Source organism: Limanda limanda, chromosome 18 (assembly GCF_963576545.1).
Source record: "Limanda limanda chromosome 18, fLimLim1.1, whole genome shotgun sequence".
NCBI lineage: Eukaryota > Metazoa > Chordata > Actinopteri > Pleuronectiformes > Pleuronectidae > Limanda > Limanda limanda.
Genome location: NC_083653.1, coordinates 4,064,124 through 4,090,971, shown reverse-complemented (window position 1 = coordinate 4,090,971; position 26,848 = coordinate 4,064,124). Strand labels below are relative to the sequence as shown.

Sequence of the window (26,848 nt, the reverse complement as noted above, 5' to 3'; positions counted from 1 at the left end):
AAATCCATATAAGATATAAAATCCTTTATCTTTTAGCGCCAGAACCTTTTTTTAAAGATTTTTTATTAAAGCTCCTTCTTCGTTTTTTCATCATATCTAAGGAATCTATGAATATTTACAAGCATTTGTCACAAATAATGACGTTACATTGATTAGCATGGTTGCAGATTACTGAAAGATTTACCAAAAGCAATTCATCCTATTGTAATAGTGTATATGTCTAAAATACATATTTATTTATACGTACAGGGTTCATATATAACGGCTCGTGTTAGAATTTGACCACTTGACTCACCTGTACTTCGCTAATTACTCATTAAACACCAGAAACGTCAAATTTCCGGAGAACAAGTGAAGGCATCAGGAGAGGCGAGGAACACGCCCCTGCCCTGCGGACACACCCTCCCATTGGTCGGACTCCACGTCACTCAGGCGGCCGCGGCCTCTGATTGGCCGGACGCCGGCTGCTCAGCGGCTCCAGCTGTCCGGGCTCACTGTGCTGCTGCTGCCGGGCAACGGAGAGGAGCGAGGCCGGCGGAGGGGCTCTGACAAGCGGACACGACACCAGGTAGGCCCCGCTGGAGGAGGAGGAGGAGGTGCACACTGACCCGGGCTGCAGGAGGAGGTGCACACTGACTCCTGCTGCAGGAGGAGGTCACCAATATCTCCCATGTCCAGATTTAGACCCGAGAGGTGAAGCGTTCGAATCCCATTAGGTGCGAGTGACCGTTACTCGGACACCCGCTGACGTCACATTGGCGTAATATCGTGGAGCTAATTTAGATTTCTGCTGTTTTTATGAATGACAGCGAATTAAATTCACATGAATCCAATGAAACATTATTTTAAATAACCGATCGTACGTTGCATGAAGCGTCGTGTAGTGATGAAATGTGTGTGTGTGTGTGTGTGTGAGTGTGTGTGTGTGTGTGTGTGTGTGTGTGTGTGTGTGTGTGTGTGTGTGTGTGTGTGTGTGTGGCATGCCATCGGTGCAGTAAGGCTCAATGTAATATTTGAGTGTGTGTGTATGTGGTCTCCCATCTTTGCAATAAGCTGGTGTGTGTGTGTGTGTGTGTGTGTGTGTCTGTTTGTGTGTGTGTTTGTGTGTGTGTGTGTGTGTGTGTGTGTGTGTGTTGCCCGTTATGTAAGTCTGCCATTCGCTTATTCTCTCTTCTACCAAATATGTCGAGTTACGGTGGTGATGAAGAGGAGGGCCTGCAGGAGTGGTCCTGAATACAAACGAGCCTGCTGGTGTGTGTGTGTGGGGTGTGTGTGTGTGTGTGTGTGTGTGTGTGTGTGTGTGTGTGTGTGTGTGTGTGCATTACACAGCTATTGCCTTCATCTGCTGCACTGATGTGTGACATGATTTCCAGTTTTTCATCCCTTTCCCATTGTCTTGTTTCGCACTCTCTCACCTGCTCTGGTGTGTGGTAATGATTGTGTAGAGGCCTTCACACACACACACACACACACACACACACACACACACACACACACACACACACACACACACACACACACACACACACACACACACAACCACTGCATCACTGTGAGCTGAACACTCAGATCCTACTCAGATGCTGCAGCTCTCGGCCCACTCATGTTGTATTCCTGTATCCATGCATCCGTTCCATTATAAACACGAGTGGTCACGTGATTTGCGATTTCAGGTGCTGATATAAAGAGCTAAAACATTTGTCTCGTCTTAGCTTAAAAATACGATTTTATAATGAAGGTTTGTTAGTGTGGATGTAGCCTGAATGCTGTAACTGCTGTGAACATGCTGTTCCAGAAAGGGACAAGTGGCAATGAACAGGAATCAGATGCTTGATCGTCCAACGTCCTCTTTATAAACCCTCCTTATAAACATACTCGAACTAAGACGTGTAAATTACGTTTGCTTGAATGTGTTACCAGCCCGTATCGGAAATTGTATGAATATTAAATATTAAGCAGGAATGTGGTAACGTGGAAATCTGCAGTGAGCATCTCCATCAGTTTCAGAGCTCGTCAGCAGCAGCAGAGATCATCACGTTTGTCTGATTCATCCTCTCAGGAAGTTAAAGATGCTCAGTGAATGTCTCACACATCCTCTCATCAAAGCTGATGTGTTTTTTTGCCTGTAGGGGGCGCACCAGAGAGAGGGTGGGGTGGGGGGGGTGGGGGGACAGATCAGACGAAAGGTCAAAGGTTAAAAAGAAAAGCTGTAATAAGCTGTGTAAACTGAAATATGGAGACAACCGGACATCTTCCACAAAAAGACCCTGGTACAGAATGAAAAGAGTGAAGAGAGAGAGAGAGAGAGAGAGAGTGATGAGAGAGAGAGAGAGAGAGAGAGAGAGAGAGAGAGAGAGAGAGAGAGAGAGAGAGAGAGAGAGAGATGCCCCTAATCCTCAGGAGTGATGCCCCAGTTAGTTATGTGGTTATTGTGTGTTTATCTGTGTGTGTGATTTACTAATGTTCTATTCACTCTTATGTGGCACCCACTGTGTGTGTGTGTGTGTGTGTGTGAGTGTGTGAGTGTATGTGTGTGTGTGTGTGTGTGTGTGTGTGGGCGTTTAATGTCTATTCTTATCTCTTTTGGGTTGTAAATTTGTCTGATGCATGTTTGTTCTGACTTTTAAATAGCTTTGCAGTTCTCTCTCTCTTTCTCTCTCTCTCTCTCTCCCTCTCTCGCTCTCTCTCTCTCTCTCACACACACACACACAAACACAAAGACACACACACACACACTCAAACTCATGTGCAAACACACTGTACACTATCCCCCTCTGTGGCGAATACTACGCAGATCAAGCAGAAGTCAGCAGCTGTCTGCTCCTTTCTACTCACAACACACACACACACACCGCCACACACACACATATACACACACAGACACACAAGCACACACATACAGACACCCACCCACACTCATTGTCACAGGCAGCTTTTTGGGGACATTACATACTGTAGACTTGCATTGATTCCTGGACTTTGTTACCCTTTATTCTGAAATGTGTCACCAAAAGTAGCCTATTCCAAAGTACACACACACACTCACACGCGCACACACACACACACACACACGCACACACATGTTTCCATGACACACATGTCGCCTGCACTTGTGTGGAAACAGACATGTGAGGATTTCAGCAGCTACTATGTCAGATTGAAGCTCTTCTAGACTTTTTACCGAAATCTTTTTAGTTTTTTATTCTTTGCAGAACATTTCATTCTTTATCTGGATTTCCTCTTTATTTATTTATGACTGCATCTCTGCCTCTTAAACATACTGATGATTCATTTTCTTTTATTCTAATTGGTCTAAATTAATAGTTTTTAGTCCTCAACGAAAGATTCAGAATCACTTCTCATGTGCAACAAGGGGTGATTTATATCTGAAACAGAAAACTGTGAAGTGGGTGTGGCTGTAAATACATGGCCACAGTATGTTGTCATGCAGCTGTGTGTGTGTGTGAACATGTTTGTGTGTGTGTGAACATGTTTGTGTGTGTGTGTGTGTGTGTGTGTCTGTCTATGTGTGTGACATTGTGATGATGTGACATTGAGAGTCTGAACTAAGTCTGCCTGCTGCTCCACATTCATTATTAATTAACACCCCATTAAAGAACTGTCTGCATGCAGAGAGTAGAGGAGTGAGGGTGTGGCTGTGTGTGTGTGTGCATGCATGTGTGTGTGTGTGTGTGTGTGTGTGTGTGTGTGTGTGTGTGTGTGTGTGTGTGTGTGTGTGTGTGTGTGTGTGTGTTGAAGCAGCTGGTGAGGCAAGTGTGAAATGCTGCATGGTGTGTGTCTGTGTGTGTGTACTTGTCTGTGTGTGTTTGTCATATCCACCATGACACAGCAGAAAGTGAACACACACTCACTCTGTCGACCTGCAGTGAAACAGCCAGGTGGTCTCGAGCATTATTCAGGAGCAGGAGCCGCTTAAGACTAAAAACTATAACGTTTTCCAACAAATAAAATCTAAATCTTTTTTCCCTGTTTGATTCCTTGTGTCCACATGAAGCCGTCTTGTGTTTTAGTGTGAAAAGATTCACGTCATCTGTAATCAATGTTTCTAATCTAGAAAATGCCACAGAAGGACCAAAAATGTAATATTAGAAAAGCTGATCTCCTCATATTCTGTGATTATATGTCAATGGATCCGATCACACAGGCTGTTAGTCCATTAACCAAACAGTCAATTGGCTCCAACTTTCATCGGTAATTCATTTGACGTTTCCTGCTTTCATATTTGAATTGGGTGTCGACATGGTAACAGTGTGTTGGCATCATCCGTCATGTGAGAGTATAACAAGGAGTCATTGACAGATGACCCACAAGGGCACTGTGGTTGTTATCCCCCCCCTGCCAGCAGCTGGGGGGGGGGGGGGGGTTACCGTGTGTTTGTGAGTATTAAAGGTGTCACGGTCCAGAATGTCAATTATATAAGTTGACTTTAATATCCTTTGGCTTTACAGTTCTCACAGACGCACAAAGCCGGCAGTGTCCGGTGCAGCGGCCTGTGTAGTCAGTGTTCCCGATCCCACACACACACACACACACACACACACACACACACACACACACACACACACACACACACACACACACACACACGGTCAGTCAGCTGTGTGGGTTTGAACCAATCTGACTGGAAAATAGTGACAACAGCAGTTTCACTCTTTAAATATCAGTATCAGACGCCAACAGTCTGTGGAGACACTTCTCTGTTTCTGTGAAGTCGACAATTTCTTCTCGTTTTCTTTGTTTCCTTAATTCTGCTCACGATGCTCACGAAGAGAACGACAGGATTGCATTGAAACGCAGTGATCTGTTTCAACCAATCGATTTGTCCGAGTGTAAATCTGTTCTTTGCTGTTTTATACTGGGTAATAACATGAGGATTTAATACCAACAGATCACTAATTTGAATACAAACAATTGTATTTAGTATTTCATTACACTGAAATGTCGATTTTATAATAATATAGATTCAAATTTGCAAATCCTTCATGCAGTTGCATTAGTATGCCTCACCATGCTATTAGATTAGATTAGATTAGATTTCTTTATTTATCCACACAACGGGGAAATTCACTTGTTACAGCAAAAAAGAGAAAAACAGAATTTAAATAACAGTGCCGAAGCAACATTAAAAAAGAAAGATCAAAATATATACACTACTAAACTACACATAATGAGAGTAAAAATATACAGAAAACAAAAACAAAAAAAAAACCTGCAAAACAGACACTGTGCAAAAGCAGGTACTGGGGAGAAAGTGGAGTGATGTAAGTGTTATTGTAATGAAAACAAAAGTATTATAAGTAATATTGCAACAGTAGTGACCATGATACAGAAAAAATAATTAAAAGTAAGTGACCATAATATAAATAATACTACAAGATAGTATAAAGGAAAATATAAATATTGCAATGTCAATGACATACATGCCGTTCTATGTTTTTTTTGTGTGTGTCAGTGTGCGTGCATGTAAGGTTGTGTGTGTGTGTGTGTGTGTGTGTGTGTGTGTGTGCGCCCGTAGCCCCTTTTCCCCAGTGAGAGCACTCCAGTTCGCATCTCCTGGGAAACCACTCTTTTATCTGCCAGGCCTTCAGGGCAATGCTTACCATACCGCACCCCCCACCACAACTGCCTTGTTTACCGCAGTCACAATCACTTTACCACTCATGTCTGCACAGCCATCTCCTTGCTACTCCTCTTCTATCAGTGTGTCTCCTCCTCTTTCTATCCCTCCGTCTCCCCTCGATCTTCTCTGAGCTCCACTGGAGTCTGACCTGATCCCAGAAAATTTCTGTTCAACACAGAAGCAGTGACCTCCACCACTGTGAGTTGAGAACTGGGTTTATTATGACTCAGACTATCGATCTATCTATACCATGCAAGATATTGGATTCTACAAGACAAACTAAAGGAAACAGAGAAACCAAAATCCCGTTTTGGTCCCATCTTGTTGAGGTCCAAATTTCAGGCTCTAGATCTTTTAACTGTTCTCTCTCCTGCTCCCCTCCTCCCTTTCTCCTCCTCCTCCCTCTATTCTCCCCCCCATCTTTTTGAGTTGATTCTGCGTGACTGGGAAACCATTGTGCTCTGCCCCTGAAACACATTGCATACAGGCATCCATGCAGAATACACACACAAACACACACACACACACACACACACACACACATACACACAGAGGAATGTTTGTGGAAGGTTCCTCTCAGTTTGTTGAGTCTCATCAGACTTAATCAAGCTGTGGTTTTAATAATGAGCTGAAAGTAGATGATATAGGCAATATACACTTTTTCCCAACATTATAATTTAAAATACCTTCTGGTTCTTCTTGTAGGACAATGGCTGCCAACATGCGTATCCTCATCAAGGGAGGGAAGGTGGTGAATGATGATTTCACCCAGGAAGCAGACGTCTACATTGAGAATGGCATCATTCAGCAGGTAACCCACGCAGACACACGTCAGCATGCTCTCTGTCTTACAAGTTAGAATGTTAGTATCATTAGTAGGGTTGCAAAATTCCGGGAATATTCAAAGTTGGAAACTTTCCATGGGAATTAACGGGAATTAACGGGAATGTACGGGAATTAACGGGAATAAACGGGAATATACGGGAATAAACTGGAAATGTTGTGGGTAATTTATACTAACTGTGTTTACCTTGTCATTTACAGACATCAATATAAACATTTTGTTTTGTCATAGGCTGATTTGAGCCCTGAGGAAACTTTGGGCACTTGACTATATGCTTCTGCATCGTTGTGTCATTCTTAACATAGGTCTTTGCACAGTATTTGCAAATGTACACAGCCTTTCCTTCTACATTGGATGGGGTGAAATGTCTCCACACATGAGATAGTGCACGTGGCATTGTTCTGTAGAATAAGATGAGAAAAATGTTTGTAAAAAAACACTAATGCAATGCCAGAGATATAAATAGCCAAACAATTGGAATTGTCTGTACTCATATTTTACAATTGATGGATAAATGAATGGAAATAGGCTAGATGAACAGATTAACAATCCTCACTCAGCATGCTAATATATTTTCCCAGTAATATCATTGAAACTTACCTGACTAGACCTGCACTCTACAGCAGGCCTCAATAGCCCTGCTGTAGAGTGAAGGATGCTGGGAGTTATCTGTGCATGTGATGGAAGAATGCACAGTGGAGGGTTGAAACTCAACGTGCAGCGTGTGGTGCATTCCATACATCTTTAAAATAGAGTTTTGAATGATGTTTTTATTGCTTAGCGTTCAATTTGTTTTTTTTTGTTTTTTTTTTCAAAATTCCCAAAATTCCCGAGCTAAACTTCCCATGGAAAGTTTCCGGAAACTTTTCGCCCCTTTGCAACCCTAATCATTAGTATATATATATATATCCCCAGCTGTTCCTGTGGACTCATTTCACAATAAAACAGTGTGAGGAGAACGAAGGACTCGCTGAACTGCAGCTCGACGCAATGACAGCAAACGCTCAAATTAGCTCCCGGGCTGCTGTCGTGGAATCGCTTCATGTGAAGAGGATGCATTTTAATCAAAGCTCTTTTAAAGTTCTGCTGAAACATGCAACTATTTTTATCACAAAAACAGCGTTGATGTCAGAAGGGGCTCGAGTCCAACCTGTGAACAAACACAGGTTTACTCTCTGTCATTGTTTCAGTCTGTGGTTTTATATTATGCTTCTAAAATGAGCCGTTTTACGGACATGTACTTAATTTTAACACAAAAATGTCTGTTACACACAAGTTGTTTGCTCTGATCTACCAGTAGTAATGTATTTGTTGAGTTAATGGCACTTATACTGTGGTTTTCTAGTTTTATTGATCCCTCGAAGCGCTTTTCACACCACGACAGTCCTGTTCAAATGCAAGGTAGAGGTGACTGTACAGTGTGTAGTAGAGTTGTGTGATTTGAATGTTGGTGTTGTCTCCACCAGGTTGGGAAAGAGCTGATGATACCGGGCGGGGCCAAGGTGATCGACGCCTCTGGAAAGCTGGTGCTGCCGGGCGGCATCGACACCAGTGTGCACCTGGAACAGACCTTCATGAACGCCAGCATCCAGGAGGACTTCTACAGTGGGACCAAGGTACACACACACACACACACACACACACAGACACACACTCGGTTGTGTTATGACTACAGTAGGTAAGCAGAGGATGACCTATGATCGAACGCATTCAGACTCCAGAGACAGCTGTAGTACACAGACATACTTCCCTCCTCTGTCTCGTCTGTATTTAAATATCCGTCCCGGCTTCCAGCTTCATCATCGACACCGACGACCACACACGTGTTCCATCGCTGCTCCTGTGTGATGCAAACCCAGACAGCTGTCACACGTTTGCAGCTGAACCCAAAGACACACTCAGCTGTTCAGTCCTCATTCATACGGAATGCTCTGCATATTTTCCAGTGATCCACGCGAGACTCGGAGCAGAGAGGAGGATTTAATAATTAGGAGATTTTAAAAATGCAAAAGAGAGGCAGTGTGTTAATTGTCGCCCGCAGCATCGGGCATGTTCTGGAAGATGTTGTTTGATGTTCTTGCTGTTGTTGTCTGGCTCAGTTTTCAAGGCTGCAGTAACAGCACTGGATGTATGAAGGCGTGGCTGATCACAAGGAGGAAGCGACTATGAGGCTATTATCTTTTCCTTAATTAAACTTCAGGGCTGCTGTATTAATAGAGTTGAGTATCGATGGAGATTAACACTGATACCGAGCCAAAAATGCTCCTGTGGATGGAGATAGATTTAGTTTTTTAAAAACACCATCTTAAAACGAGAGTGTATAAGTACGGATCTAGTCTAAGAAGATCATCTGATTATCTGTAGATCTAAAGCACCTTGTGTATCTTTCATTTTCAAACCACCACCACCAGTGTGTGTGTGTGTGTGTGTTGAGGATTTGTTGGTGAATAAAGTGAAGTGAACGAGTCTAATGGAATGTCAGATGAAGTGCGTTGAGAGGAATTTGGGGCAGAGTGAATCCTCCGTGTGCCAGCAGCTTTACCCCGGCAACCCCCCATTCACCAACCCCTGCCCACTAACCACGCTGCCGTGGCAACGAACCCCCCACTCCGTGTTAGAGAAATCAGAGGGAGCAAACGCATGCGTGTGTGTGTGGATGCAAGCGTATATGTGACCGTGGTAGTATTGTCCCTATGGTGACTAAGTTACCAAGGCAACAGCTCATGTGCAATTGGGATGAGCCCCAAAACTGTTTTCCTTCCCTCCCATCGTTTTGTAACAGTCTGCTCCATCTCCCTCCCTCCATCCCTCCCTCCCTCCCTCCTTCCTTCCTTCCTCCTCTCTTTCTCCCTCCGCTTTATCCCCTCCGGTCTCACCCCATGCTCCCCCCACCCCCAAGAAAGACTCGCACTGATCTGCAGTAACAGCTGAAATGCATAAACCGGTCTAATGCTACGAAAGTACAAAGAGGTAATATGGGCTGTAGTTTATACATGAATTTGTTCATTTTCATATATTAAAGTTCATGGTTAAACTATAAAAATATCAAACCTCAATTGCGTTTCTTTGTAATAACAGTTTGATAAAAAAAAATGTTTTTCTCTGATCAATGTGAAAGTGTCCGAACGACTTCACTGGAACGCATCATTTCATTACGTGGTCGTTATCACAGCAGTGTGTTTCCTGGCCGCTGACAGAGGCTGATCCCAGAGCTGCTGTGGTAATCTGTCTGACACTGATAGCCTCTCCCCCCCGAATCCAACAGACAGGGATTCTCTCATCCTCTCAGATCAGTCATGTCTCAGTCACTCTCTCCCCCTGTCTCCCCCTGTCTCCCCCTCTCTCATGCACACACAGCATCAGCAGAGCAACCTTTTACATGGAATGTTTTTTTCTCCTTGTGATGCTTGCTGACTTCAATGCTGCTTTCCCCTCTAACTTTATAATATTGTATTTTACAATTAAATGTAGATAGCCTGTTATATATTTGAAGACCAACGTCGTTTGTATGAATATGAGAATGAAAGAACAAGGAAATGTTTTGGACAATCTGAAGTGGTGCATAGCTGTTAATATTGAGGTGATATAATATATAGTAATTGTTGATTTTCAATCATAAATACTGACGTCTGTAAATACACACTTAAATATATTTCCCATATTATAACACTCATTCTTGCCAGAAGTGCCTTTTGAGTACTTAATGCTTTATGTACTAGTTTCTAGATATGAAATCAAAATGCATATTCACAAACCATAGTTGCAGTAATGAAGTAATGATTATTTCCTATTATTGTTTATACATACATTAACCATTATCTACATCCAATGACCATAATGACCATAATGAATGTCTGATTGATATGGTGAGTTGTGTGTTTGCTTGTTATTTTTTGACTCCCTCACATTGTCACGCTCACACCAACACACATCCAGACACACACATTTCCACTGCCTCTCCTCTGTCTGTTTTACTTTCTTGTCAGGGGATTATCTTCACAGCAGGGGTCGGGGGTCTTTATTAGAGCAAGGCATCCATGTTAAAACATTGTCGGGGGGGTTTGTGTGTCACCATCTACTTTAGGTCTGCCGTCAATGATCTGTGATATTTTGGAGGAACCAGAGGAAGGACAGCTTTGAGATTAAAAGCAGGAACATGAGATGATATGATGGTTTAGTGCAGGGCCGGGTCTAGGCAGGGGCAAGAGGGGGCCTGGCCCCCTCAAATAAATGTTGTGCCCCCTCAAACTAAATCCCAATTTATAATAATAATAATATAATAAAGCACAATGCCCCCTCAAGATTTGTGGCTGCCCCCTCATACATGCCTGTCTAGACCCGGCCCTGGTTTAGTGTATTAAAACGTGATAAATTCACTGTGGTTTGCCAATATGAACCGAGATATTTTCAACACTAGGACTCCAAAGTGTTTAACATTACATCACATCTAAATTAGATAATAAATACTTTAATTACAAAATAACTTTAAGATTAAAATAAAATTAAAGAATGTCTTTGGGGAGTTTTGAACATATGAACATTCAAACATTATTATACAAGTATTGACATGGATGAACGGCAACGTCTCTAAATTCAGTTTGTTTATTTTTATTGTTTATTCCAGCACAGTTTATTCCATTCCATAACATTATATTTAGGTATAAAGAAGTGACTAAAGTATGATCTTAGAATCTAAGGTGTCTTTAAAATCATCATCCTTACACGAAAAATAAGATTATTGATGTTTGAAAGGTTAAATAAACTGGTGAAACCATATTTATATGATATTCTCTGGTAATTTGTTGTGATTTTATATTTTTGAGTGATTTGGGCATCTTGACTAGTATCAGAAATAGATTCCGTGGGTACGAACAAAAGACACATTCTTGTGATTTGATGGATTTGGATAAAGAGAGGTGAGAATGGAGTAGAAATAAAAAAGTGGAATGTCTACTAACTTCATGGTGGAGACTACTATTCAAACACTTCCTGTCAGACCTGGTTATTCTGGTTTCTCCACTGAGTTTGCTGCTGGTTTCATTCCGCTCACCCAGACGTATCAGTTCTGTCATTTAAAAGTTAAAAAAGTCTAAAATTGGATGTTTATTCAATGACTGTCATTCCAATAAAAGAGAACAGGAAGAAAGAGATTTCAACCAGCAGACATCTTCCTTGTTTCTCTCCACACGGATGAAAACTCATCCCGCTCAGTATATGAGCCGATGATGACAGATGAGAGATAGTGATGAACACATTCCCTTCTCTCTTTCTCCTTTTTCCACTGAAACAATCCCTCTTTCTGAAGACGTTCACTGGCAGTAAATTTCAATCAAGGTTTTCAAGACAAGCAGTTTGAATCCCACAATCCTCTGCTGTGTGTCCCTGTCACACTCACACACACACACACACACACACACAGACTCACACACACTGACAGTGATCGATGACATTACATATGCAGAGGCCTTCGATGCTGAAACTGCAGGTGATTCTGACTGGTTACTATGGTAACATGAAACCTAACAGCTTGTTGGACACGCCACTGTCTGCCACCAGAGCTCTTCTCTGTTCATTTCCTGTCTCACACAGGATTGCTGCCTGTTTTCCCATCAGTCCTCGGGGCGATATATCCCTGTTGGTCTCTGGTGTGAGCGTCTCAGTGCTCGGTGGCAGGAGGAGGAGGTGGAGGAGGTGGAGGAGGAGGGCGGGGACGCTGCAGACATGGCTGAGCAGTTATCTGTTGTCATGGCGACGCAAAAGTGCATTTACCATTCAGGCGACCAGGACGAGTCACTGCAGACCACTCCCTTCTCTCCGTCCGTTCTCCAGCCTGTCACCTCCTCTCACAGTTCTCCTTCTCGAACGTTCCCTTATCTCCACGTTCATCCTTTCTTCATCAGTCAACGCCTTCTCCTCCTCCTCATCACATGAGTGGCAGCTACATCACGGCCATAGCTTAGTCAACATTACTAACTAATATTCTCTGACATATTTCCGTTTCCCAATATTTTCCTTAAATGAGTATTTAATGCTACAAGAACCAAGAGAAGTTTCCTTAGAGGGATTATTAAAGTCAAACAACATGTTTATATGCTTAATATCAAATGTGAAGAGACATGTGGTCTGTCCATCAGTTTATTTAAACAGTCACTACGAGACCGGACGATGATGCTGAGGAAACAGTTCATAGCTCACAACAGTCTTTGTTCTTTACAGTAGAATCATTGTTGTCTTTTCTCATCAATCTCTCCTGTTTCTCCCACTGCCTCCCATCGTCTCTCTACCTCCATCCCTCCCTCCCTCCCTCTTCCCTTCCTTCCTCCCTTACTCACTCCTTCCCTCCCTGTCACCTCACCTAGGCGGCTCTGATGGGTGGCACCACCATGGTGATGGGTCTGGTCCTGCCTGAACAACACTGCTCCCTGGTGGACGCCTACGAGCAGTGCAGGGCCCTGGCCGACGCCAAGGCCTGCTGTGACTACGCTCTGCATGTTGGCGTGACCTGGTGGGGCCCGAAGGTGAGATCCACAGGGGAAACACTTCTCTTTTATAAACAGTTATCCTCCTTTACTCTTTCTCTCCTTTGTCTTTTATTTTTACAAAGCAGCCAAACCACTTTCATTTATGTGTGAAAGGTGCAATGACCTAGATTAAACCTTACAGGAAGTAGGTTAACACACATGCTCACTGGGCACATTAGACAGATTCTATGACTCAACGAGCCAACAGCCTCTGGCTCTGTGTCAGGACGATATCATCTGCTGACTCTGAGAATGTGCTGCAAGGCAATTTCCTGTATTTGCAAACACACCTGGCAAATAAAAGATTTCTGATTCTGATTCTGATTCATCTTACCGTCTTCTTTTAAATCAATCATTAAAGAAGCAAGGGCACATATTATATTATTCCATGGCTGATATCAATACATTTAATTTTTTTTATTTTATTTAATGATAAGAGAAGAGTCTGTTTACTTTTATAATCACACATGTTGCGTTACATGACAATAAAAGTATATACTGTACAAAATTAGAGGAATAAACACAGGGTGACAATTTAATCATATTTTTCTTCATTTGAATTTTGGCAACAGTACTTCTGCTAATTTGATGATGTCTTTTAAACGTTTTTTCACTCCAGCAAAGTTATTATTAATGTTTTAACATTTTACGAGTTCAAATATCTCCTCTTTGCATTTTGAGTTAATTTAACCGATTTTTCCTGTGCTGCAAATTCCTGTGCAAGTCTGTGACAATCACCAAAGTCAGTGTGATCTCATTCTGGCTGCTGTCCAAGCTCATTTCACGCCCCAAATAACAAACACACACCGACACACACCGACACACACACACAGACATTCCCACGGCCTAATGCACATCCCTGTCTGCCTGTGAGGGTTCCAACTGACCAACTCACAGCTGGGATTCAAACCTGCGACCTTCTGCCTTGTGATCAGGTGCGCAGCGAGATGGAGACCCTGGTGAGGGAGCACGGGGTGAACTCCTTCCAGATGTTCATGGCCTACAAAGACATGATGATGCTGCGGGACTCCGAGCTCTACCAGACGCTCCAGACCTGTAAGGACATCGGGGCCATCGCACGCGTGCACGCCGAGAACGGAGAGCTGGTGGCAGAGGTGCACAGCCCACACACACACACACACACACACGTACAACCTCCATCCTCCACACAAAGTGAAAGTAAAATCCTTGATGAACACGATCAATGTGTATTCTAAATTGAAAGAATGCTGAAGTGTGTGTGTGTTGTCAGGGGGCCAAAGAGGCTCTGGATCTGGGCATCAGTGGACCAGAGGGAATCGAGATCAGTCGCCCAGAAGAGGTAAATTTACAACAGATGTATTTATTTTATCTCAATTTAGATCTTGCCCTGCTCTCTTCCTGATTTTTAAAAATATGGATAAAGCAATAAACTGAATGGATTTGAGGTTATTGTTTCCATATCAATACAACATTTGAAAGGGAAGCCTGATTTTGACAAAACATATGAACAAAGAGTGTTTGTTAAATGTCTCATTGTGTGATTGTGTTTCTTCTAACCACAGTTGGAGTCTGAGGCGACTCACAGAGCCGTCACCATTGCCAACAGGGTAAACACACCTGACATTAGATATTTCCATCCTCTTCATATGCCTGTATCCCAGTGATAAACAAATGGGTCCAATGTGATTGCAGGCTCGCTGCCCGATCTACCTGGTGAACGTGTCCAGTATGGCTGCTGGAGACATGATCAGTGCTGCTAAGATCCAAGGTGAGTCGCCAGCTCGGCCCAGGAAGTTGGTGACAGTGATAAAGAGAGATGATAAACGTCCCTCTCTATTCTTTCTGTCTCTCCAGGTAAGGTTGTGCATGCAGAGACCACCGTAGCTCACGCGGTGCTGAACGGGATGCAGTATTACCACCAGGACTGGTCCCATGCCGCCGCCCACGTCATTGTCCCGCCTCTCCGCCTCGACCCCAGCACCCCCAGCTACCTCATGGGCCTGTTGGGCAAGTATGTGCCCGGCAGCTACACAAATACAGTGGCTCTAACACAGCAGGTGTTGTAAATAATGCATTCCCTTTCACCTAATCCCGCGTCTCCTGTTACCAGTGACACCCTGAGCGTCGTGGCATCGGAGCACCGTCCGTTTAGCACCAAGCAGAGAGCTCTGGGAAAAGAGGACTTCACCAAGATCCCTCATGGAGTGGCTGGGGTCCAGGACAGGATGAGTGTCATCTGGGAGAGAGGAGTGGTGAGTACACACCAACACACACTTCATCTGCAAATAAAACCTTTATGCTTCATTGTGTCAGTGTCCATTTGCTGTCATTTCTGGGGATTTGGGTGGATGTGTTTTCTTCTGATATTTTGAATGCATCGCTACCCACAGGTTACAGGAAAGATGGACGAGAATCGTTTTGTGGCGGTGACGAGCACTAACGCCGCCAAGATCTACAACCTGTACCCGCGCAAGGGCCGCATCATCGCCGGAGCAGACGCCGATGTGGTGGTCTGGGATCCGGATGCAACAAAGTACGGAGTTCAAGTTCAGACCTGAAGTCAACCTGGATTTGTCACGATTGTTTGAATAAGTGCAAAACAAAGACTGGTGTTAATGGCTCTTGTGTTGGTGCAGGACCATCTCTGTGAGCACGCAGGTGCAGGGCGGAGACTTCAACCTGTACGAGGGGCTGCGCTGCCACGGCGTTCCTCTGGTCACCATCAGCCGCGGACGCCTGGTGTGTGAGAACGGGGCGTTCATGTGCGCAGAGGGATCTGGGAAGTTCTACCCGCAGCGCACTTTCCCCGACTACCTCTATAAAAAGATGGTGCAGAGAGAAAAGGTTTGTTCGCTTCATTCCTTCACATCAGTTTCTCTATCATCTCAAAAGAGGTTGACGGTAAATATTTTATGTTCCTGCATTTTGCTCGAGTGATGCAAGTGCTCCCAAAAAGTAAACTGGGGTAACAAGGCTTCTGCTGCGCTGTCAGCTGACGGTGAAACTGCAGCAAACACGCCCATCAAACTGTCGAGCTCCACTGATTCAACAGTTTTATAAAGGTTTTAATGCTGCCTCCAAACGCTGACTCTGTTCCTCTGCTGCTGTCGTCTGCAAAAAAGCTCCATCACAGCCTCTTTGGCTCTGCTCTATTTTAGGTGCACTACATAATTTATGCAACTAACTGGTGGGGAAATACTTGATATGCTCTCTGCGTGTTCTTTTATCAGTTTCGTCATTTAGAAAATCTATGATTTGTGTGAGAATCGGGTTAAAAACATCCCTGATCCGACCCTTTGACTATGTTTATCTAATGTATCTATATGTAATGTGTGTGTACTGAAGAGGTTGATTCTTTGTTTTAGACTCAGGGTTACAAAGGAGTCGACAGGGATCCATACTCTGGCGACGTGGCCATGGTGGCGAACACTTTGAAGAAGGAGCTTGGTTTGGGCCCGATCGATGGAGATTCATCCAACAAGCTGGTTCCCCGGCCGCACCAGGGCATGCGAGACCTTCACGAGTCGTCCTTCAGCCTCTCTGGTAGGCGGCAATACAACTGACTTGTTGAATCCTCGTGTATTTTTTGTTTGTTGTAACTGAAACTAAACTTTGTGTGTTTCTCTCAGGCTCCCAGGTGGATGACCACGTCCCCAAGAGGTCCTCTGCTCGGATCCTGGCCCCCCCCGGCGGGCGCTCCAGTGGTATCTGGTAATTGCCGGTGACGACCTCCAACCGTCCAAGCCTCCTCCATGTTTTGTATATTTCTGAGCAACCAGGAAAACTGCACTGATTTTCAATCGCAGAATTTAAGTTGAGAAGGGAAAAAATAAATTCCAGCACTTTGTCTGGGATTATTGACAAACTAACTGAAGATTTGCCAAAGTGACTCTTACAAATCTAATTTGTGTCTCAATTGGAGTGACTGATCGATTAATTACACGAGAGTGAAGGGCTACCTATGAATTTGAATGTTCTGCCAAATTCAAGCTGACCATGCTAACATTGATGAAGTCTGCTCATCATCACCCTGCTCGTATCCCGCGGAAAAATAAAATAAACAAACTGTGAAAGATCAAAACCAGTACAGTTTTTGATGGTTTGAACTGAAGTGATGTCTAACGAATTATTTAAAAAATAGTAATAACTGGATTCAGTGACATATCTATTATACCCCCGTCACACACTCAAGCGTACAGTTCACTGTAGACACCATAGCTTTAGACTCATGACGATGTGTGTGGATTCTGTTTGTGATTAAACCGCCCCCCCGTGCTCGGCTTCCTGCCGCACCGTGGGTTTCCTCTAACAGTGTTTTTGTTTCCAATGGACGAACTGTGCCGTGTGGTGATGACATCCAACTGCTTTGTTCAGCCGTGTGATCTTACAGCTACACTCGCAGTAAGAGCTGATCCACCCTTATACCTCACTGCCTCTGACTGAACAACACAGTCCCCACAAACATCCCAGCCTCACCTGTAACTAAGCAGCTTCTGTAGCCTCAGTGGAACAATACAACCTGTGGGCTTTGAACTCCTTCAGCTCCGGTCCCACGACAGCTGCTGTCATGGAAACCTCGGCTTGTATCCTGGTATCTATCGACCTCGCAAAGTGCTCTAGACCCTGAGGAGACGTCAGTTCAGTTTGTTAAAGAAGGATGTTGAGCGTGTGAATTAAAGATCAGAGTGAGAACATAAACAGAGGAATCACGTCTGCTCGTTTAACCTTTACTGCTGCAAACACCAGGGTCATGTTTATCAAAATGTGAGTACAACTAAGTGAAATCAAATATGCTCACACAGTTTTATGCAGTGAACTATTTTAAATCCAACATATTCTACATTTGTCCATTAATAAGCTCATTTGCACAAAGACCCAAAAATGATCTTAACGAGGATGATCACCAGTATCTGTAAACAGGCTGAGCAGCTTTAAAGCGTAGTCAGACATCTTTTATATTTGTTTTACTGTCAACAAATCCCATGTTGTCGTCGGTACTGGATCCGACTGTTGGAGGGATCGACTCAAAATAAATTACAATGTGTGTGGAAATGGTTGCAAAGACAAGTGTTGTATGATGTGTATTTTATTATATTTTACCTCCTTGGCACGTAATGAGCAATATGAGGCTTTGACTGTACAGATGATTTGTTAATGGGACCAATTTATTCCTTGTTTTTAGTCTTTTCATTGGGATTTATTGACAGTAAGAAAAATCTAGAAATTATACAGACATTTCCTTCAATTCAAGAAAAACGGGGGACAAAGAAAAATATTGATTCTTCAAATAGTCCCCTAATACCTGTGATAACATTTGTCTAAAGTTGTTCTATATATGTGCACATTACCAAGCATAAGAATAATAGAATTACTCCGATTCCATGTGGATAAAGGAGTCCTGAGATCTTGCAAATGGAGCCCGACAGTGAACTTCCTCTGTTTTTGTAAAGTTTGATTGTTGTAAGAGCAGCGTGTCTCCTCAGAGCAGAAAGATCGAGCTGCACAAGAAAAGCACGAGTCTCATTCCTGCCTCACAGTATTATATTTAAACATGATCACATATCCTTGCCTGTGTACTATCTATTTAGGGTGTTTGTTTTTATCTTTTAGTTGAAAGAATAAATGTGCCAATGTGAATCACCCGTGCCACACCGACACCCATGCATGAAGAGCACCGCGAGGAGACGGAGGAGTCGAACACCACAGGTTCACAACAACTGGTGCTGTTTTTTTTACAATAACCTACTTCGGCTACGTTATTTTATTGTTGGACGGTTTTGTTGTGTTGAAGGCACTGTGACTGGTCAGTGTGTGTTTGTAGACTGTTGTTGTGTTGGACAGTGAACCTGTTGAATCTGTACGTGGCTGCTTGTTTCTTACCACAAGAATAACAGCAAAGAATAAAGTGAAAACAAAACCTCCTCATGGCTCCTTGTTGTTGTTGTCAATCGGTCTAATGTACAGTATATGAAAATGAGCTGAATTTAGCAAATAAGAAAACAATTATTTAATTAATTGATTGATATCATTGATAAAGTACAAGATGATTTGATAAAGTTAAAATGTAGAACCTTCAAAACAAATACTTAGTAAAAAATAGGATAAAAGTGCAAAACGTGCAACTATGGAACCAAATTTCTATGTTAGTATAAGAATAGACTGTAACCTGGAATAACAATAATTTAGATATATAATAATTAGAACCACACCACAATTTGAATATGGGACAAACCAAGGAATTTTAAAAACACTCATGTTGCCACAGTGGCTCAGAGTTTATTTGCAAACATCCTTTATTACACATCACATATAAATCAAAGAAGTTTATCTTATAGAATTGAAATGAACGTGATCTACTATTCTCCTTAGGCTTCAGTATGGAAATACAATTAGCAGTAAAAGCAGATAATGTGACTACTATACAGTAATTAATATCATATTAATATATTTAATAACATTAATTATTTGTTGACTGTTTTTGGTTTTAAATGTAACTCTGACTCTTTTTCTGACTTACAATATCAACTTACAGAATAACCACACTCTCATTCAAATAGCTATAAATATATACACTTTTTTATTTTATTTTTTAAATCAATGTGATAACAAATATAAAATATAATTGTTATGTTTGACAGACTAACCAAAGCATAAGAATGTATAGGGTTCCCCAAATAAAAGTCTTCTGCGTATAACAGGTTGGCAAAATAAAGTAAAGATTCAGCTCCACCTTTTTCTTTATTTATTACTTACTCCCTTTATTGTATTATATCTTATTTATGGTGTAAAGTTTCGTGTTGGGATCAGAGTCCACAGGATAAAGTGCGGAGCAGCCACAGACTCCAGGGATCGGGTTAATCCCCCGAACGTGGGCTGAGTCACGCTGCCGGACTCCTGTCTCCAACATGGCGGCGGGAGGACACTCCAGTTGCACTGCGCACGGTCGAAAATCCTGCAACCTGCGCACTTCCGGCGGCTCAGCGTGGCGAAGTATCGCGTAATCTCGCGTCATATCGCGATAGTTGGCGGTCGCTAGTGACGGAGAGCAGCTGATGAGTGGAGACAACAGGACGACACAGGGACACACACAGGGACAGACTCCGGTGAGTGACACTTCTAACACAAACTTTCACCCGCTGAACCACCGTGTCCGCGGTGGGTTCGATTCCCCGGTGGGTCCGGTGGAAGAGTTGAGCGACGCAGGAGTTGTGTGCGTGTGTCTTTGCGTGTGTGTGCGTGTGTTCCCGGTCAGGCCTCCAGGGGGGGGTAGCGGTAGCCTTAACGGGAAAGTCCCGTAATATCCCCCCTGCTTATCTGCGTGTGTTCCGCCGAAGTTCCGTTACATTCCCCGGGTTCGTTTCTCATCAAACACCGGAACACACCTCCGTGACGCAGTTAGCACCTGCGGTTAGCATCGAGCTAACAGCGGGCACAGCCGCCGCCGCAGCCCGGGTCAGAGGCACCGTGAGGCGGCCACAACTGTCAACAGTGACCGGAGCGGAGGCTGTTCGGAGTTTACACGTGTTTACACACAACTAGTACACAGCAGCTGTAGTATACTACTGTGTATACACGATCGAGGTACTTGTACTGTACTCGTGTATTTGTGTATTTTAAATCTCCCTTTCTCCTACTTTACAAGAGCTGTTACACACATATTCACATGTGCCTTGAAGTTTTGCTGTTTTACACGATCACGCCATCACTGTAGTTTATTCTGTATTCATTTCATCCTTCGACACACTTCCATCTATTTGATGTGTGTGATTCTTCCCATTCCACTTGTAGATTTATCCTTTTTTACTTATTTACCTCCTATCTTTCTTCTGCTCTTTCACTCTTTTATTTAGATTTTTAGCAGTTTTCTTTTGCCTCTGTTGTTTTTTTAATGTCCCTGTTCCAGCTGCTTTTTGCTCCATTATTACTCCATCACTCATTTTACCTGACCCCTACAGAGAACTTTTCAAATCTGATGCAGCCAACAGGTTATATACGTGTATTTTTCACTTAAGCCTCAAACGAGGTTAATCCACAGTATTGATTGGAGTTTCATTTGTGGCCAATGGACGGTTTGTCTCTCACATACCTGAGCAGGCTGCAGTAACCTCAAAGTTGTTTATGGTTATATAAGCATTGGCTTCATTTGTAGGTATGTATCGTATCAACAGGCTTTTTTATTCATTGTAACTTCAGGCATTAGTCGAAATACACCAACAGAAATCCTGGTATAACTGGTAGATGAACCAGTGACACACAGAACAGTGAAGCCTCTGTGACGCTCTGCTCTCAGGGAAGTGATGGTTCAGCAGAACGTTCTCTATGGTGTTAGTGTTGGAGTCCGTTCACAGGAAATACCTCCATGTTGTTTGGTTTTTTTCTTTTCTTATCTGGGATGAATCACGGCCGTTTTGGTCTTTTCTCGTGCACCTACTGGCGACCGGAGCTGCTTGGGTGAACTGTGGTGTGTGCAGCATGTTGGACATTTGGCTAAAAGGATTAACAGAGGTCAAGATTAGCGACATAGTGAGTGATCTATCGAGTGGTAGCCCGTTAATCTGTGGTGTATCTTAGTATCGTAACTCTGCTGAGGCACTCGGGAGCAGGTAAAGAGGAAGATAGTCAGATAAGTAACTTTATCATGATTATCTCTACAGGTTGGGATGAATGTTCGCAGGTCTAATATCTCACATGTCATTGGTTTCTGTCTCCAGGTCTTTTTTTAAGGTGGTCCAGCACAACCCGATTCAAACAGTTCACACCGAAACCTAACCCAGCGCAGGTGAGTTCAGTCTGTTATTTTATCTTATGCAGAGTAAATCAGTAAATCCAGAAAATATCACATATTACCTTGTAATTGACAGGATATGGTTTTATATAGCAGTGTAAGAGTTTTAAAGTCCGATACGACTCTGCGCTACCTTTTGTTCCTGTTACCGTGAGGAGGACAGCACTTAAAACTGGTCCATTAAGTAGTTAATGGGATTTTAATTTAGGACTTACAGGATAGTATTTACAACCTGAAAAAAACGTTTATCTAGAATAATTATTTCTTTGCACATTCCTCCAGTTTCCTCTTCACAAGCGTATTCATTGGAAAGTGTCTGTAACAAAAAGGAACCACAGTTTTAGTGATGGCGTTTTACTTGATGTAAGTATTTTTTCAAACTTTCCATAGTTCATGTCCGACAACAGCTTTCTTGTGTGTTTGTATGAAGTAGGAGGAATGGCGGTGAATGTCTACTCCACCTCTATGACCATAGAGAACCTGAGTCGTCATGACATGTTGGCCTGGGTCAACGACTCTCTACAGCTCAACTACACAAAGATCGAGCAGCTCTGTACAGGTGAATAATCTTTTTCATATTTAACCTGTAATTAAATAACGAATGTATATCAAGCTCCAAAAGTAAATATATCTGTGTGTTTTTTTCTCTCCCCCTAGGTGCTGCATACTGTCATTTCATGGACATGTTGTTTCCAGGCTGCATATTGGTCAAGAAAGTAAAATTCAACGCTAAATTGGAACATGAATACATCCAAAATTTCAAGGTCTTACAGTCTGGATTCAAGAGAATGAATGTTGACAAGGTGAGGACACTCTTGTTATTGCATTTTGTAATTCCAGATGGTGACACGTTGATCATAAGCTTGTCCCTCTGGGCCTGTGGGAGTAGTTTTTCTGTCTCCTTCAGATCTATATCCAGGAGCTGTCTGTTGTCGTCTCTGCTATTTAAATAACATAACACTGTGTATGGTTGTATCATTTAAAATATGTCCTCAACACATTGTCCCTGTCCTCCTTCTCTCCGTCCCTCAGATCATACCGGTGGAGAAGTTGGTAAAGGGCAAGTTCCAGGACAACTTTGAGTTTCTTCAGTGGTTTAAGAAGTTTTTCGATGCCAACTATGACGGAAAAGAATACGACCCTATGCTGACACGGCAGGCTCACGAGGGAACGCCGCCGCCGCCACATAACCCAGGTACGGTACACGAGAAGGTGAGGCGCCCTCCGCCTGTGTGTGAACTCAGAAGGTTTCATTTCATTACTCTCACCTCACCATGCAACCACACCCCCAACTCTAACCCAGGTGAACCCATTCATCACAAACCTAAAAGACCCTCTCGCCCAGGTAACATCCCCTCCATCAAGAATATGTGTGTGTGTGTGTGTGAGATCCTCTCCATCGAGCATATGTGTGTGTGTGATCCTCTCCATGCTTGCAGAGTGTTTTACCAATGATCGTACTGTGAATTAGCATAGATTGTTTTTCTAACCCAGTTTAGATGAAACAACGTCCACCTCTGTGTGACAAAAGCACTGACAGGCACAGCTGGTTTCATCTAAAAAGTGTTATTTGGAATGGTCTGCTCTGACATTTTGTGGGCTTTGATTGCATCTCTGTAGTTCTGTGCACCTGCAAAGTTTTAAATAGACGTGTGATACAATGTTTTTTACATTTTTATTACAGTTTTTAAAAGTTTTACAGACTGAGTGTAAATCAAAAGCAGCCTGTGGCTTCTGTTACCAGGTATCCTGACTGAAACATATTGATGCTGATTGTTGTAATTGATGTGTTTCAGGCAAACATTGCTGGAAGTTGCTGCATGAATATAAAAAAAATAAAATTACAATACATGTAACGTAATTTATCATGTCTTGCTCTGTATAGGGGAGAATAAGCACATGTATATTATGGTCAGGAAAGGATGACTGTGATAAACTAAAACAGCAAACTAAACACACAATATTGTGATTTAAACATGTGTTGTAAAACATTTTCTAAAACCCACTCTCACAGTGAAGACATCCAATTAAAGTTACCAGGGTGAAGATTTAGGCTACAGAACGGCATTAGTGATGCAGTCCAGTCTAGATGCTGTATATTAACATGTTTGTGTGTTTCTGTCTTCCCAGTGCCCATGAGAACGTCTCCCACAGTACCCAAGATTGCCCCCCCACCACAAAGGCAGATCAACTTAACAGCCACCCGCAAGACCACTCCTGTGACACGTAATGGCGGCGATGCTGAGCTCATAGAGCTCCACCAGCAGGTAGCACTGCTCTGATTGGTCCAAAATTTTACACAGCGACACAACCTACATGTCCTTATTGAAAGCAGCAGTGTGGTGTTAAGAATAACAAAAGAGTCCAGAATTCTATGAATCTGACCCTCGTCTTGATGGCTCTTCTCCCTCTCTGCACGCAGGTGCTGGATATGAAGCTGACTGTCGACGGACTGGAGAAGGAGAGGGACTTTTACTTTGGAAAGCTCAGAGACATCGAGCTCATCTGTCAGGAACACGAAGACGAAAACAGCCCAGCCCTCGGCAAAATCATCAACATACTCTACGCTACAGAGGTAAATACAGTCAATGAATAAATGTAACATATTAACGTAGATATTTCTATAGTGTTATAGTCTAATTCCTACATGTGATAAATGAGGCCTGGATCAGATAAGGATTTGAAAGTGTTCGCAGAGTTCATGGTTAACTTGCTTTGATAAGTCATTGCACAAAGTTTAGTATTTAGATGAATGAGTTACTCTGCTGTTACTTTGTTCAAACCGTATTTGGTGAAGCACTTAAATCATGTTTCCATGCACAGACACCAGGTTTCTCACAGAAATGAGATTATACACTTATACAAACACCAAGAGCAGCCACCCTGTCACTCATTGACCCACGTTTTCTTTTTCAGGATGGATTTGCACCGCCAGATGATGACGAAATTGATGAAGGAGCACCGGGAGACCAAGAGGAGTTCTGAACTCTTCCTCTTCATCGCTATCAGTTCGTTCACCTTCCCGATCATCATCCTTATCTATCCTCCTTTTGTCCCTTTATTTCACTTTTTCAGTCGCCCCTTAAGTCTCCCATTTCATCTGTCGTTGTACATATCCATGACGACTTTTTTTGTACTGCCTGACTTCCCAAGCTCTTACTAGCAAAGGACACTAAATCTGGACCTGTCTGGACGAGGGCGCAGCAGCTTGGCTCGGCTCCCTCGACTCATTCTAACCCAACTCGGTTACCAGAGGGGACAGCAGCACTTCAGGGCTAGTTGAGCCTTGCTAGCCTGTCAAAGGTTTAGGAGTAATAGGAATGAGATTACAGGGATCCAGGGATCTAAAAAACAACAGTGCTATCAATCTGAATAAAGACTCCCTTTATGTCACCATGCACTCTGACTGGTGACCACTCATACACAAACACACACACACACATGCATCAGGGTTCTCTGCAGAGTTTATTTATGAAACCATGCAGTTTGATCGGTTTGAGATATTTTGGCTGGAAATTTCACACAGTGAGATTAATAATGGTATTAAGCCCCTTAGAGAGGCCTGCACATGCATATATCAAATATATGTATACCATGACACATTTTAGCCTGAAAACATATCACTGACTTTGAATTGCTCGCATGTACATGCATAAAGACAGTCATCATTCCGAAGCAAAAAGCATCACAGAGCATGTTCGTACGTCGTCCCACCAGAGAGGGTTTGATAATGCAATTGTTTTGACAGCTTGTTTATGATGATGTATTTATCTTTTTATTTATTTATCTTTTTTTAATCCGCTTTTTTCCGATTTGGGGAAGTTGAAGTTCTTGCACTAAATGTAGCGACGAAAAAATGACTACAATGATTTAAAATGCCAACATGCAGTGACTGGCTGCTGCCAGGAACATACAGCAACATGCATTTTTATACTTTTTAGATTTGTTTTAAAGAGGTTTGTTGTTTCATAAAATTTGCACTGAATTCCTCAAGTCAAGTTAGAGGCGTCAGTGTTAAAGTTATTTATCAGACAAATGTCAGGCTTTGAATTCTATGAATGAACAAATGTAAAGAAAAATAGTAAGATGACAGACTGACACTACTAAACATGAATGTTTGATTGTGATCTTTGAGCTAAACATTGTAGCTGCTATCATTACTATTTTGTTGCCGTATTTAACTGAGTTTTCTTGCGTAGCGGTAAAAGCCACAGTGGCTGCCGAGGGGTTGTGGGTGTGGTTTATTGTGACTGAGTGTGATTGAAATCTGTCGGACCCGTCAGAGATAACAAAACATCAAACCCTCTCTCACCGCTTGTCGTCATGGCAGCCGTGTGATCAACTTGCATCCTTTGGCGTTACTGCTGGAACGCAATAAACTTCTGAGTAACAGAGCTTATTGTTGTGTGTGCTTTGTTGTTTTAATTGTATCAGGTGCTGTATTGTATCACTATGTGAATCAGTATCAGACTGTGGACGATGTTCAAATCAGATTCACAATAACAGTGTAACAATAAGGATTTCCATCAGTCGTACAAAAGGTGCAGATGTGTTGATAAGGAAACAAAAGCACAGTTGACTCGCAGCAACATATTGAGTCAGTGGGACGTCGGCTGTGGTCAGTCGTTAAACTTCCAATCGCTGACAATCAGTTGTCATCACTCCTCAGATATAGTTCATATCTGAAATCGACTTTTAACAGTAAGATGGAAATGAGCTGCTGTTTTTTGGTAGTTTTTCTATTGCCTACTCTTGTTGAGGGTTAAGAACAGAGGATGTCAAAACTTATTAAGCCCTTGATTTGTGAATATGAGCTACTTAAATATAATTTGTAGATTGATCAATAAATACTAAAACCATGAAATATTTGGCATTTTGTTATGAAAGGTGACCTAAACTGACTATAACACACCCTTTTGATATATTTAGTGTACAAATAGAGGATGTAATACAGTAAATAAAACAAATATAGGCTGTTATACAGATACACTCTAAATTGTGATAATTCCAACTAATTGATTAACAGGTACATTTTTTAAACATTAAAATTTGAATTCAGTGCAAGTGAAATATTC

General features: G+C 42.6%; 2 protein-coding genes across 4 annotated transcripts; both read left to right on the top strand.

The window, feature by feature from the left end:
- Positions 1 to 513: 513 nt before the first annotated feature.
- On the top strand, positions 514 to 18,232 carry LOC133024279 (dihydropyrimidinase-related protein 5-like). The gene is made up of 14 exons (XM_061091330.1): positions 514 to 568; positions 6,347 to 6,452; positions 7,952 to 8,101; positions 12,845 to 13,003; positions 13,942 to 14,121; positions 14,259 to 14,327; positions 14,551 to 14,595; positions 14,681 to 14,756; positions 14,843 to 14,999; positions 15,099 to 15,240; positions 15,379 to 15,521; positions 15,625 to 15,832; positions 16,354 to 16,531; positions 16,618 to 18,232. Exons 2-14 carry the CDS (start codon positions 6,351 to 6,353, stop codon positions 16,701 to 16,703), a joined length of 1,695 nt encoding a protein of 564 aa, XP_060947313.1. The 5' UTR covers positions 514 to 568; positions 6,347 to 6,350; the 3' UTR covers positions 16,704 to 18,232.
- Positions 18,233 to 20,022: 1,790 nt separating this feature from the next.
- LOC133024278 (microtubule-associated protein RP/EB family member 3-like) lies at positions 20,023 to 26,168 on the top strand. Of its 3 annotated transcripts, none has more exons than XM_061091327.1 (8): positions 20,023 to 20,091; positions 21,700 to 21,767; positions 22,207 to 22,332; positions 22,431 to 22,576; positions 22,806 to 22,968; positions 23,904 to 24,040; positions 24,196 to 24,348; positions 24,690 to 26,168. In XM_061091327.1, exons 3-8 carry the CDS (start codon positions 22,212 to 22,214, stop codon positions 24,756 to 24,758), a joined length of 789 nt encoding a protein of 262 aa, XP_060947310.1. In that variant the 5' UTR covers positions 20,023 to 20,091; positions 21,700 to 21,767; positions 22,207 to 22,211; the 3' UTR covers positions 24,759 to 26,168. The 3 variants fall into 3 exon arrangements, with proteins under 3 accessions (XP_060947310.1, XP_060947309.1, XP_060947312.1); XM_061091326.1 differs by having other exon boundaries at positions 22,204 to 22,332; XM_061091329.1 differs by lacking the exon at positions 20,023 to 20,091 and adding an exon at positions 20,517 to 20,569 and having other exon boundaries at positions 22,204 to 22,332.
- The last annotated feature ends 680 nt before the right edge of the window (positions 26,169 to 26,848 follow it).